Source organism: Hordeum vulgare, chromosome 3H, assembly GCF_904849725.1.
Source record: "Hordeum vulgare subsp. vulgare chromosome 3H, MorexV3_pseudomolecules_assembly, whole genome shotgun sequence".
NCBI lineage: Eukaryota > Viridiplantae > Streptophyta > Magnoliopsida > Poales > Poaceae > Hordeum > Hordeum vulgare.
Window position 1 is genome coordinate 170,685,369 of NC_058520.1, and position 15,271 is coordinate 170,700,639.

At 40.8% G+C, this 15,271-nt stretch overlaps 1 protein-coding gene across 1 annotated transcript; it reads right to left on the reverse strand.

The window, feature by feature from the left end:
• Nucleotides 1-9,823: 9,823 nt before the first annotated feature.
• Nucleotides 9,824-11,739, reverse strand: LOC123443385 (AUGMIN subunit 7-like). The gene is made up of 4 exons (XM_045119734.1): nt 11,490-11,739; nt 11,204-11,311; nt 10,951-11,049; nt 9,824-10,252 (listed from the first exon to the last, which is right to left on the reverse strand). The coding sequence occupies exons 1-4, from the start codon at nt 11,571-11,573 to the stop codon at nt 10,064-10,066; spliced, it is 480 nt and encodes a 159-aa protein (XP_044975669.1). The 5' UTR covers nt 11,574-11,739; the 3' UTR covers nt 9,824-10,063.
• Between the last annotated feature and the right edge of the window lie 3,532 nt (nt 11,740-15,271).

Consider the following 15,271-nt stretch of genomic DNA (forward strand, 5'->3'; position numbering starts at 1 on the left):
ACATACCGATGTGTGTGGTCCAATGAGCGTGGAGGCACGCGGCGGATATCGTTATTTTCTCACCTTCACTGACGATTTAAGTAGATATGGTTATGTCTACTTGATGAAGCACAAGTCTGAAACATTTGAAAAGTTCAAGCAATTTCTGAGTGAAGTGGAAAATCATCGTAACAAGAAGATCAAGTTCCTACGGTCTGATCGTGGGGGTGAATATCTGAGTTTCGAGTTTGGTACTCACTTTAGACAATGTGGAATTGTTTCGCAGTTAACACCGCCTGGAACACCACAGCGTAATGGTGTGTCCGAACGTCGTAATCGTACTTTGTTAGAAATGGTGCGATCTATGATGTCTCTTACTGATTTGCCGTTATCGTTTTGGGGTTATGCATTAGAAACAGCTACATTCACTTTAAATAGGGCACCATCAAAATCCGTTGAGACGACACCATACGAACTGTGGTATGGCAAAAGGCCAAAGTTGTCGTTTCTTAAAGTTTGGGGATGTGATGCTTATGTCAAAAAGCTTCAGCCTGAAAAGCTGGAACCCAAAGCGGAAAAGTGCGTCTTCATAGGTTACTCAAAAGAGACAGTTGGGTACACCTTCTATCTCAAATCCGAGGGCAAAGTGTTTGTTGCTAAGAACGGAACTTTTCTCGAGAAGGAGTTTCTCTCGAGAGAATTGAGTGGGAGGAAGATAGAACTTGACGAGGTTGTCGAACCTCTCATCCCTCTGGATGGTGGCGCAGGGCAAGGGGAAACCTCTGTCATTGCGACGCCGGTTGAGGAGGAAGTTAATGATGATGATCATGAAACTCCAGTTCAAGTTTCTGTTGAACCACGCAGGTCGACGAGATCACGCGCTGCTCCAGAGTGGTACGGTAATCCCGTCTTATCAATTATGTTGTTAGACAACAATGAACCTGCAAATTATGAAGAAGCAATGGTGGGCCCAGATTCCAACAAATGGCTAGAAGCCATGAAATCCGAGATAGGATCCATGTATGAAAACAAAGTGTGGACTTTGGAGATGCTGCCTGAGGGCCGCAAGGCCATTCAGAACAAATGGATCTTTAAGAAGAAGATGGACGCTGACGGTAATGTGACCGTTTATAAAGCTCGACTTGTGGCAAAGGGTTTTTCACAAGTTCCAGGAATTGACTACGATGAGACTTTCTCTCCCGTAGCAATGCTTAAGTCCGTCAGAATCATGTTAGCAATAGCTGCATTTTTCGATTATGAAATCTGGCAGATGGATGTCAAAACGGCGTTCCTTAACGGTTTCCTTAAGTAAGAGTTGTATATGATGCAACCCAAAGGTTTTGTCGATCCTAAAAATGCTGACAAAGTGTGCAAGCTCCAGCGATCCATTTATGGACTGGTGCAAGCATCTCGGAGTTGGAACAAACGCTTTGATGAGGTGATCAAAGCATTTGGGTTTATACAAGTGGTTGGAGAATCTTGTATTTACAAGAAAGTGAGTGGGAGCTCTGTGGCGTTTCTAATATTATATGTGGATGACATATTACTGATTGGAAACAACGTAGAGCTTTTGGAGAGCATAAAAGGTTACTTGAATAAAAGTTTCTCTATGAAGGACCTAGGAGAAGCTGCTTACATTCTAGGCATTAAGATCTATAGGGATAGATCAAAACGCCTGATAGGACTTTCACAAAGCACATACCTTGATAAAGTTTTGAAGAGGTTCAAAATGGAACAGTCCAAGAAAGGGTTCTTGCCAGTGTTACAAGGTACGAGATTGAGTAAGACTCAGTGCCCAGCAACTGATGAAGATAGAGAGCATATGCGCTCCGTCCCCTATGCTTCAGCCATAGGCTCTATCATGTATGCAATGCTGTGCACTAGACCGGATGTTAGCCTGGCCATAAGTATGGCAGGTAGGTTCCAGAGTAATCCAGGAGTGGATCACTGGACGGCGGTCAAGAATATCCTGAAGTACCTGAAAAGGACTAAGGAGATGTTTCTCGTGTATGGAGGTGACGAAGAGCTCGCCGTAAAAGGTTACGTCGACGCAAGCTTTGACACAGATCCGGACGACTCTAAGTCGCAAACCGGATACGTATTTATTCTTAATGGGGGTGCAGTAAGCTGGTGCGGTTCCAAGCAAAGCGTCGTAGCAGATTCTACATGTGAAGCGGAGTACATGGCTGCCTCGGAGGCGGCTAAGGAGGGTGTCTGGATGAAGCAGTTCATGACGGATCTTGGAGTGGTGCCAAGTGCACTGGATCCAATAACCTTGTTCTGTGACAATACTGGTGCCATTGCCTTAGCAAAGGAACCAAGGTTTCACAAGAAGACCAGACACATCAAACGACGCTTCAACCTCATCCGCGACTACGTCGAGGAGGAGGACGTAAATATATGCAAAGTGCACACAGATCTGAATGTAGCAGACCCGCTGACTAAACCTCTTCCACGGCCAAAACATGATCGACACCAGAACTGTATGGGTGTTAGATTTATTACAATGTAATTCACATGGTGATGTGAGGGCTAGATTATTGACTCTAGTGCAAGTGGGAGACTGTTGGAATTATGCCCTAGAGAGAATAATACATGTATAGTTATTATTATAATTCCTGTATCAAGATAATAGTTTATTATCCATGCTATAATTGTATTGAATGAAGACTCATTTACATGTGTGGATACATAGACAAAACACCGTCCCTAGCATGCCTCTAGTTGGCTAGCCAGTTGATCGATGATAGTCAGTGTCTTCTGATTATGAACAAGGTGTTGTTGCTTGATAACTGGATCACGTCATTGGGAGAATCACGTGATGGACTAGACCCAAACTAATAGACGTAGCATGTTGATCGTGTCATTTTGTTGCTACTGTTTTCTGCGTGTCAAGTATTTATTCCTATGACCATGAGATCATATAACTCACTAACACCGGAGGAATGCTTTGTGTGTATCAAACGTCGCAACGTAACTGGGTGACTATAAAGATGCTCTACAGGTATCTCCGAAGGTGTTAGTTGAGTTAGTATGGATCAAGATTGGGATTTGTCACTCCGTGTGACGGAGAGGTATCTCGGGGCCCACTCGGTAATACAACATCACACACAAGCCTTGCAAGCAATGTAACTTAGTGTAAGTTGCGGGATCTTGTATTACGGAACGAGTAAAGAGACTTGCCGGTAAACGAGGTTGAAATAGGTATACGGATACTGACGATCGAATCTCGGGCAAGTAACATACCGAAGGACAAAGGGAATGACATACGGGATTATACGAATCCTTGGCACTGAGGTTCAAACGATAAGATCTTCGTAGAATATGTAGGATCCAATATGGGCATCCAGGTCCCACTGTTGGATATTGACCGAGGAGTCTCTCGGGTCATGTCTACATAGTTCTCGAACCCGCATGGTCTGCACACTTAAGGTTCGACGTTGTTTTATGCGTATTTGAGTTATATGGTTGGTTACCGAATGCTGTTCGGAGTCCCGGATGAGATCACGGGCGTCACGAGGGTTTCCGGAATAGTCCGGAAACGAAGATTGATATATAGGATGACCTCATTTGATTACCGGAAGGTTTTCGGAGTTACCGGGAATGTACCGGGAATGACGAATGGGTTCCGGGAGTTCACCGGAGGGGGGCAACCCACTCCGGAGAAGCCCATAGGCATTTGGGGGGGTCACACCAGCCCTTAGTGGGCTGGTGGGACAGCCCACCAAACCCCTATGCGCCAAGAGAGAAAAAATCAAAGGAAAGAGAAAAAAAAAGGGAAGAAGTGGGAAGGGGGAAGGACTCCCTCCCACCAAACCAAGTAGGACTCGGTTTGGGGGGGGAGAGTCCTCCCCCCTGGCTCGGCCAACCCCTTGGGGATCCCTTGGACCCCAAGGCAAGGTCCCCCTCCCTCCTCCTATATATATGGGGCTTTTAGGGCAGATTTGAGACGACTTTCTCACGGCTGCCCGACCACATACCTCCATAGTTTTTCCTCTAGATCGTGTTTCTGCGGAGCTTGGGCGGAGCCCTGCTGAGACAAGATCATCACCAACCTCCGGAGCGCCGTCACGCTGCCGGAGAACTCTTCTACCTCTCCGTCTCTCTTGCTGGATCAAGAAGGCCGAGATCATTGTCGAGCTGTACGTGTGCTAAACGCGGAGGTGCCGTCCGTTCGGTACTAGATCGTGGGACTGATCGCGGGATTGTTCGCGGGGCGGATCGAGGGACGTGAGGACGTTCCACTACATCAACCGCGTTCTCTAACGCTTCTGCTGTATGATCTACAAGGGTACGTAGATCACTCATCCCCTCTCGTAGATGGACATCACCATGATAGGTCTTCGTGCGCGTAGGAAAATTTTTGTTTCCCATGCGGCGTTCCCCAACATGGTCCTTGCATTGCCGTAGCCTTGGTCCTTGCATTGCCGCACCCCCGAAAATGCTCCAGAAATACCTCAAATGGCAAAGTATGCAGCCTTGCACTACATAAGGCACCACCTCCATCCTGATTTAAAAACTGAATATTTGATGGAGGAGGACCCATTAGCTTTATGGGACTCCCTCAAGGAGAGATATGACCAACAAAGAGCAGTAATGTTGCCAGAAGCCCAAAGAGAATGGTCTCTCATAAGGTTTCAAGACTTTAAGTCTGTTGCGGCATATAATTCTGTTGTGCATAAAATTAACTCCAAACTGAGATTTTGTAATCAACAAGTTTCATATGCAGACTTAATAGAGAAAACCTTATGCACTTTCCATCCCTCGATGGGGATATTGCAACAACAGTATCGTCAACAGAAATACACAAAGTATTCTGAGCTTATATACACATTACTTCAGGTCGAGAAGCATGATGAACTTCTCATGAAGAATCACAATGCTCGCTCAACGGGTACCATGCATATCCCTGAAGCACATGCTAATGCTCATTTTACTAGTAAATTTGGAAATCGTAAAAGGAACTTCCAGAAATTCAAGGGAAAATGGCAAACAAGTTCAAGGAAATAAAGCTGAAGCTCACTTCAAAGCTATTCAAGATAACCCTCAAGCTGGTCCTTCTCAAAGCGCTATTCAAGTATACAAGTCAAAGGACGATATCATCCTCGCTGAAGACATGCTTGTGGATTACACCCGAGATGTTTTTGGAGACCTCAGTTAATCTCCATAAACAAGTTGATGTCACTTAGCTATTTAATACTACAAGATGTTATATATTGTATAACAATAAGTAGAATAAAGTCTTTGAGACTATGTATATTATATTATGTGAATCAAACATAATGTTGTAATAAATTTAAGATTGTAATATATATATTATGTATGTAATTTTATGAATATATGAATAAGAAGTAAATTTATTCTAAAATATTCTCTTTCTATCTATAGAATTTTAACGGGAACAATCCGATGGAAGAAGAGTTATGTTTAGTGGATAGTGCTACCACTAACACGATTCTAAGGGAAGCAAAATATTCCTAAACTCTTACTAAGAGAAAGGAAAATGTTATGACCATAAGAGGAAGTAACAAAGCAATTATTGGTTCAGGAAGAGCCACATTCACACTCCCTATGGGTACTACCATCGTAATTCATAATGCACTCTTGTATCCTGAATCTACACGTACCCTTATAAGTTTCAAAGATATCTGATCTAACAATTTCCATCTAAAAACAATAGAGGTGGATAACAAAGAATTTTTGCTTTTAACAAAAAGCAACGGATATGCGGAACAAAGTCTTGAAAAATTCCCTTCATTTTCATCCGGATTATACTTTACATACATAAAACCTGTACCTTATGTTGCATACAAAATAATTTTTCAAAATCTTGATAAATTCAAGACTTGGCATGATCGCCTTGGTCATCCTGGAATAGGTATGATGAGAAAAATTATAAGTAATTATGTTGGTCATAATTTACCAATTAAAAGATTTCCCAAATCATCAGATTTTGTATGCGCCGCCTGTGCTACCGGGAAATTAATTATTAAGCCATCTTATCTTAAAGTTAAAAATGAGTCACTTAATTTTCTTGAAAGAATTCATGGAGATATATGTGGTCCAATACAACCTCTATCCGGACCATTTAGGTACTTCATGGTGCTAATCGATGCATCTACTAGATGGTCACATGTGTGTCTATTATCCACACATAACCATGCCTTTGCCAAATTAATTGCTCAAATTATCAAATTGAGAGCGAATCATCCTGAACACGGGATAAAAACAATAAGAATGGATAATGCTGCTGAATTTAGTTCACGCGCATTTAATGATTATTGTATGGCTTTAGGAATCCATCTAGAACATTCAGTACCCTATGTTCATACTCAAAATGGAATGGTTGAATCTTTAATCAAAAGAGTAAAATTAATTGCTAGACCACTATTACAAAATTGCAATTTACCAACCTCTTGTTGGGGACATGCGGTTTTACACGCCGCAGATCTGATGCAAGTCATACCAACTGCATATCATGAAACTTCTCCGTTTCAAATAGTACGTGGCAATCAGCCAAGTATTTCCCACCTGGAAAATTCGGTTGCGCTGTATACGTACTGATATCACCACCGCAGCGTACATATATGGGCCCCCATATAAAACTAGGAATCTATGTGAGATATAATTCTTCGTCAATTATAAAATATTTAGAACCCCTAACAGGGGACCTGTTCACAGCTCGGTACGGTGACTCAATCTTTGATGAGGACCATTTACCGGCATTAGGGGAGAAACAAACCACAAAGAATGCCAGGAAATAGATTGGAATGTTACAAACATTCAATCCTTAGATCCACGTACAAAAAAATCTGAATCTGAAGTTCAGAAAATTATAGATTTGCAACACTTTGCAAATAACCTGCCAGACGCATTTACTGATCACAAAGGTGTCACTAAATCTTATATCCCCGCAGTTAATGCACCAGAACGAGTAGAGGTACCAAATAAAACTACTCAACTCCCAATTACAAATAAAAGGGGGAGAAATCTGATCACATGGGAAAAGGCTTCTCTAAAGCCTCCGCGGAAACATAGAAAATCAAAATCTATGACAGTAAATGCAAATCAACTTCAAGTTGATGGACACCAAACAGATGTTCAACATCTAGAACCCAACCTAATGTGCACACAAATTATAATGTTGGGATATAGAAACAATCAGACTCCGTTGTTATGGGAAATCACACGGTTCCTGAAGAAATTAATGAAATATCCATAAATTATATTGATTCAGGAGAAACATACAGTAGAAGCACTACAGTTGTCGACACAGATTTCTCCTCAAAAATTGCTGAAACCCTTCAACTGGATCCAGAGCCAAAATCTATGAAAGAGTGCCTCAAGCGCTCGGATTAGCCTAAATGGAAGGAAGCAATTGAGGCAGAATTACACTCGCTTAACAAAAGAGAGGTATTTTCTAAAATAATGCCTACTCCTCATAAAGTCTTCCCCGTGGGAGCTAAATGGGTTTTTGTTCGAAAAAGGAACGAAAACAATGAGGTAGTGAGATATAAAGTGAGAGTAGTTGCTCAAGGGTTTACGCAGAGACCCGGTATCGACTACGACGATACATATTCTCCTGTAATGTGTGGAATTACATTTCGATACTTAATATCTTTGGCAGTACAAATGAATCTATCAATGCAGTTAATGGATGTAGTGACTGCTTATCTATATCGGTCACTTGATGCAGAAATTTATATGAAAGTCCGTGATGGACTTAAAATTTCGAATCCTAATATAAATCGCAACATGTATTGTGTAAAATTACAAAAGTTACTCTATGGCTTGAAGTAGTCGGGAAAAATGTGGTATAACCGACTTAGTGAGTTCCTTCTCAGTAAAGGATACTCGAATAACAATGATTACCCATGCGTATTTATAAAGAAATCCTCAAATGGATTTTGCATCATCTCAGTATATGTTGATGATCTCAACATCATTGGCAACGCAACAGATATATCTGTAGCATGCAATCATTTAATGACGGAGTTTGAGATGAAAGATTTGGGGAAAACCAAATTCTGCTTAGGATTACGACTTGAGCATTTTCCCTTAGGAATACTTGTTTATCAACCCGCTTATATTCAGAAAATTTTGGAAAAATTCAACATGGATAAATCATATCCGTCCAAAACACCTATGGTCGTCCGATCCCTTGATATGAATAAGGATCCTTTTAGACCTAGGGATGATAAAGAGGAGGTATTGGGACCTGAGTTTCCATACCTCAGTGCCATAGGAGCACTAATGTACCTTGCAAATTGTACTAGACCAGACATTGCCTTTGCAGTAAATTTACTGGCTCGACATAGTGCAACTCCAATAAAACGTCATTGGACGGGAGTAAAGAATATCTTCAGATATTTACAAGGTACTAAAGATCTTGGTTTATTCTATCGAAAAAATCAAGACATGACCCTGATTGGTTATACTGACGCTGGATATCTTTCTCACCCCCATAATGCGAGGTCACAAACATGGTTTGTATTTTTATATGGTGGAACTGCTATTTCATGGAAGTCAACAAAACAGACATTGGTAGCAACTTCCACTAATCATTCTAAAATAATTGCATTATTTGAAGCTTCACGAGAATGTGTATGGCTCCGCAGAATGATAAATCATATTCAGACATCATGTGGTATCGGTTCATTAGAATCACCTACTATTATCTATGAAGATAATGCTGCATGTGTTGCCCAAATGCATATGGGATATATTAAAAGTAATATCACAAAACACATCTCCCCAAAACTATTTTTCCCTCACCAGTTACAGAAAGATGGAAAAATTAATATTTTGCAAATAAAATCTTGTGACAATCTTGCAGACTTGTTCACTAAATCTTTGCCAACAACAGCATTTCAAAAATGCATTCATGGCATTGGTATGAGACGACTACGAAGTTTGCAAAATTCAGAGGGAGAAATTTCCTAGAAATAAACTTCTGAGCTTTTCAACGGATTTCTCATGTAGTGTTGAATTAGATAATTAATTATCCTAACAATATATATCAAATTCTATTTGTTTTCCTTATATTTTTCAGGATCTGTTTTGGAAAATATAAACAATGTAAGATGAGGATTCTCGAAGTTACAAGATCAAAACAATCAAGAAACTGCAAGATTTTTCAGCATTCAAGACAATGAAGATTACTAACAGCGTTGTCCAAGGGGGAGTGTTAGGAATAAAATATATTTAGATTTAGGCTAATTAGGGAATTAGCATATTCCTTAGAATATTCCATTCAACAGTTAAGATACTGCGTTGTCCAGACGTTGTTTCCAGCGAACCGTCGCTGCGTCTTTCCAAAACGATGCAAATATTATAACCGACTTGTACTTGCGACTCTTCAGGAGATATAAAACTTGCAGTCATTATCAATGAAAGCATCCGATTCACTTCATTCCTCTCTACTCTCTTCAGTTTTAATCCGACATTTATTTTGGACGGGAGGAAGAAGCTTATTCATTACTCGTATTTGTTTGTTCTGTGTTATTCTTCTCTGGTTAGGCCGGAGACGTGCACCATCCGTGGTCTATACTTCCAGTCCAACTTTTTGTTCCGATAATATACTCCTACATATCAGATTTGAGGAAAAGGAATTCCTTCATCTAGTCAAAATAGACAACGAAAAACTATAATCATGTACGTACTAGTATTACTAGTAACATTGCACGTGCAACGCACGTGTAACCGCAACATGAAATTTTCTCATTCATCCTTGTGAGGAGGAATCTTATAGTCTTATAGTATGTCACATATCGAAGACAATCAAATGTCTTCGTAGATAAAATATATAGTCATAGGTTCACTGAGTGTAGTGATAAATTTCATATCAGAACATTATAGCATTGTTAAGCATGGCAAATCTTCCTATGCATCCCATTGTTCACTGAACGTCACAAGTTACAACTGCAAAAGAATCAACAACCACACACAAATACACGACCACACCGGCAATGGGAACACAAGCTTTACTCGGCGCCTCAACTGAAACCAAAAGGAAAACAACTGAATCACTACAAGCTTACACCCGTGTACCAGAGTTGAATCTTGGTATAAGATGGCCATAAAATCACAGCGTTTCACCCCGCTCCCGTGCCACGAAAGTTGAAAGGATGGCAAGGCTGTTGTTTAAGAACGTGAGCGCGGATTCACATTCTGAAATGATTTTTATGACGGATGAAGGCTCGCTTGAATTTGAAAGTGACCCAGCTGCCATTGCTGTATATGAATCTCGCAGGCTCCTCAAATTTCCAAGGAACTGCACATCACAAATAAAACACTCAAGTCAAAGCATGTTTGTATGAGTAGTTAGCACTGTCAACACTTAGCCAGAGTATGCTAACTACTTGAACTGTAGAAGTTTGAAAGACAAGGTGGTATTGTTGATAAATAGATGATACTGTGTAATTCTACATAAAGCCATACCATGTTATCTCATACTAATATTTTGGAGATGTTTCATAGAGTAGAATACAAGGAGCTAGCCAGATATTTGATATTTATTATACTAAACATAACTTCCAGGTTTGTAGATATTTGAAGCTAGTCAGATTTGATTCTAAATTTCCAGCAGGGTGTTTAATTCCTGTTGGCTAGAGTTCAAAAGATATTATTGCCGGCCATCAGCATTTCAAAAATAACACCAATAAGGTTTAGTACAGAAACTATTTTTGAGTTTTTTACAGGGAAAAACAAACATCTGTCCTGTGCATTAAGTTCATGTTGCAGGAAAATAATTTTCCTATAATAATAACAAGTTCATTGAAACTTGAAAGAAATGTCATAGAACTATGACAGTATTATGACATACTGAGTGCCTACTAACAAATGAACTTTTACTATTTCATCCAATCAGAAGTTCAAATAACCAGACCATGAGATGTAGGCCAGAGATAGACAAGAAATTCAAATGAGCAACAAAGTGATAATAAACGAATAGAAAAATTCAGATAGTACCTTTAAAAGTGTGTAATAAGCCTCTAACAAGCGGTTAGCAGCTGGACCAAACCCATGCAACTGTGGCACCTCCATCATGTGGGTCCAAGGATGAATTTCCTACAATGTCAAATAACTTCTGTCAACTAACAACTCAAAACACATGGAAAATGATAATCAGAAGTACAAATGATATTCATGTCAAGGTTGCTTGTCTGGAATATAAAGAGGAGATACAGGGAGAAAATTACATACTGATGCATAAGATATTCACCTTAGTGTATATCATATTGAAGGATTTTACTGTTTCAAGAAATGATTGCAAATGTTTCCTCAACTTAAACTCTGTCTCGGCATAGTCTTCATTCGGATTATAGTCATACTGGACAGCAGAGACTACACTGTTAGCACAAATAGTATACTGCAGAGTACTGTCAACAAACTAACAAACATGCTATTCACGGGAATTTCAGTTAAAAGTGTACAAGTTTATTTTAATACCCTTGAGGCTAGCTCCTGAACCATCTGTTGCAGATTTGACATCTTTTTGGTATACTCACCTGAATCGCCTCAGTGTCGACTGAAGGCGTGATACCGAGGAAATTCGCGATCTCCGCCAAGTCTGCACAACCCCAATCAACCATCAGCACCAGGTGCGCGGGTAGGCCAGCACTGCCAGCTTCCGCTGGATCTCCTCCATCTGCTTCGATGCCATGGGGAACCAATCCTCCCCGCTCGCGGCGGCCGGCCGGCTTGGTGTTGATTGGGCTGTGGGGATCGAGCCGACGGGGACAGCCCAGCGAGCGAGATGGATGACGTTACGCTCATTTAGCAATAACCTAAATTTTGGTCATCATTTGGATGGTGCCATTATCTGGCATGGCCCAGGGAATCAGCAAGCTTCTTTTCCAACCTTCAACAAAGTCACGGCCAGCGAGAACCACATCTTGTTGTGGTGGTGCAGTTATGGGGGTATGATTTCACCCGCCAGGGTCTATATCATGGTGCTCACGTTTACACGCATGCACACTTGCAGAGGTATTCAATAGAAATTTAGTGAGAACTGGATCAAAGTTACCCTGACGGATCATTCTTCCTATCTGCATGACTACCTGGTCAGCATGACTGAGCCAAATTTTGGCTCACCCATGTTTAGTCCATTATTTGTCTGGCACCTAAAAAATCATGCCTGCACTTTGGTCATGGCCAATATTTGTTAGGGTAAAGTGTGGTCATTCAAACACCCTTTAGTTTTCAGGTTACCCAGGGAAGGACTCTACATGAATAATATGGAGCAGTTTTTATAAGCTCGGAAGAGACCAGCTAAATCATGATGTGCTGATTAGGGAAAAGATAAAAGGTAACTCATAACCCAAGAAACTATACCATAGTTCGCTGATAATGGATAGAAGATAACGTCCTATCCTATCAACTACGGAAATAATTCAAAAATGAGATGTAACTGATAGTTCTCAAACTATAAACCGTGTGTCTGCTTCTCCATATGAAAATAAAGCAATTTCAGACTAACATCAGATAAAGACATGGAGCAATAAGTACTGGTTTACAGTCAAGAAATATAAACTTGGCTTACTTCTGTGAATCAATAATGGACATGCGTGCCACTATAAGTTTGCAGTACACTTCAATCAGGTCGTATGCATGCATGAACTTCTCTTCCCTTATGACATGTTCAACCTATGGGGGAAATGGCATAGGTCAGTAGTAGAAGAAAATGCCGAGCAGAAGCATAGAATTGTGTGACAAGCGGTCAGACGTCACGTACTTGAGCACAGAAATTGGCAATAGCTTAATGTAACAGGGAAGATAAGTTAGCACAATCGACCAACCATTGGCCCGATACTCAGTTCACACAAACACATCGAGGCTTACCCTAATGCGCGTGGTCTGGTCCTGGTTTCCTTCGAGGAGCTGGGCGACCTCGCGGCGCATCTGGTGCACCTGCACCTCCTTCTTATTCCGCAACAGCTTGATCCGCGCCATGGCCATCTTGAGGGCAATCTTGCTGAGACGCCACAAAAACAACAACAACAACAAGCGTTCAATTTCGCACCCCGCAGAAACCAACGGGGAAAGGAAAAAAGAAGCAAGAATATTACACCATTAAACCAACGAGGAAATGAAAAGTTTAAGCAACTACCTATTACACCATTAAATACGTTCTTTCCGCACCTTATTTGCAACTGGTCCTTGAGCAAGATATGGCTTTTCATCTCGTAGATGGTGGAAGCCATATGCGACTTGGGCATCCATCCCTATCCAAAATAAATGGCACACTCAGCAACGAATCAAGGCTCTAACAAATTGTAATAAAGAATAAACCATATAATTTAGCAAAAAATCATTGACCTGGTACATTCATGTCTTGTGGTTTCAGTTGTAGTCTTACAACTTTATATTATCATAGAGACAGTGCGTGTAGTTTTAGATTATATATTTCACATCGAACTTCCAGATACTGAAGAATATTTGGCCATTCAAAATTTCAAATTAAGGTTTAGTGCACACAAATAATTTGAGACAACCCTAAACACCTAGGAACTGGAGAGAAAATAGATATTACATGTATTATCCAGTTAGTCTGAATATAAAACCTCTCAAGTACATGTAGATCACCATGTAAAGTTCACAAGAAATAACAGAATTAGCCAAGGAAAGGAAGTAGATGAAGTAACAAAGTAATACCAATGCTAAGGTAGTTGTAGAATACACCTTTATAGCAAGAAGCTTTTTCGGTTAACTCACTGCCACTTGCCTGCACCAAATTACACAAGGCCTTTAGCAAATACATAAGTACTTGCACACTCACTGAGAAAGATTATATGAGGGATGGCAGTATTTTCAAGCAGAGTTGACAATCGACAGAAGAAAATAAGATGCCGGAACAATCCACCAAACTATTCAAGAGAAACAAATTCTAACAAGCATTTGAAACAACAAGTATGGCAGGCAACCACGCAGAGTCAAGGAGTAGCACGCATTCAAAGCTACTATGCAAAACTTAGCAGTAACTGAAATTATTTTCCTAGGTAAGTAAGGGACATCCTGTATGCAACTTAGATTTTCAAAATTGACTTGAATATTTCTTAAAAATGCGAAGTTTAAACTATCTTTGATCATTTAGGCGCAGACAACAGACAATATAATGCAGAGTTCATGTTACAACTCGCATTCAAAGAAGAGCTATCTCAACAATAGTTTTTTATGTTGTCATTGTAATCTTAAACAGATGTCCAAAACAATGTTCTTAAGTGGAGAGGAGATCTAACAATCGAAGAAGAGCATGCTACCGAGTGTATAGATTTGAGCTAAAGTCTGTTTACTATTTCAGGGTGTAGTTTCCAGGTAAATTCATAGTGAAGACCTTGCTGAACTCCAGCTGATCGGCAGGTTCTGCTTTCTTAAGTGCGTGTGGCAACTCTGTTATTTCTCCCTCTGGCATCTTAATCACAGCCTGCCAACTGCAAAAACATTGGTAGCGATTTTCAGAGCAAAAACAGATGAAAAGTGTATGTCCAATTATTAGAAGAAACATCTAGAGTTGAGCTTATCCACGATGTACACATCTTACGCATTTGGAGATAATAAATATGGCAGATAGCTGTTGGGCATATGTAGATTGATGATTTTCTTCCACCATTGGGAAATATATTCCAGAAAGGTATATGATAAGTTTTACTCGGCAGTGCAAAATATGTTCTTCTCTTGCAGCAACAAGGAAAAAATCATGGGTATAACTGCAAGAGACCTAAAGCTTAATCACCTCTTTGCCGGGACATAACTAACATAAGGAACAAAAACGTAATGGGACCAAGGTAGTGTTAGGAGACCACATTTTTTAGTTGAGTTAGAGTAGAAAGGCATAGTTAGCCAGTGATAACTAACCTGTGGCACCCTCTTCTTCCGTGGAAGCATCAGAATCAACCGAATCCTTGGCATAATCCTTCACATCTCCCTCATTATTTGGCAGGCCCTCGTCGTCACTTTGCACTTGAGTGCCCTGGCTCAACTCAACATCACCATCACCTGGGTCTTCAACCAACTGGGTCGTCCCCCGTTGAACAGCAGCCTCATCATCGCTGCTATCATTTTCTATCTCCTCTTCCTGGCATTCCTCGACCAACTGGGGCTCGCCACCCCCACCATCCTCAACCTCGCATTCTTCAACCAACTGGGTCCTATCCCCATCACCGGCTTCATCCTCCATGCTGCCACCATCTTCCTCTTCCTCCTCCTCTACTACGTGTGTCTGCCCAGCGACGCCACCGGCATCATCCTCCGAGTCCTCCACCACCTATGTGTCATCAGAAATCCTCTCCTC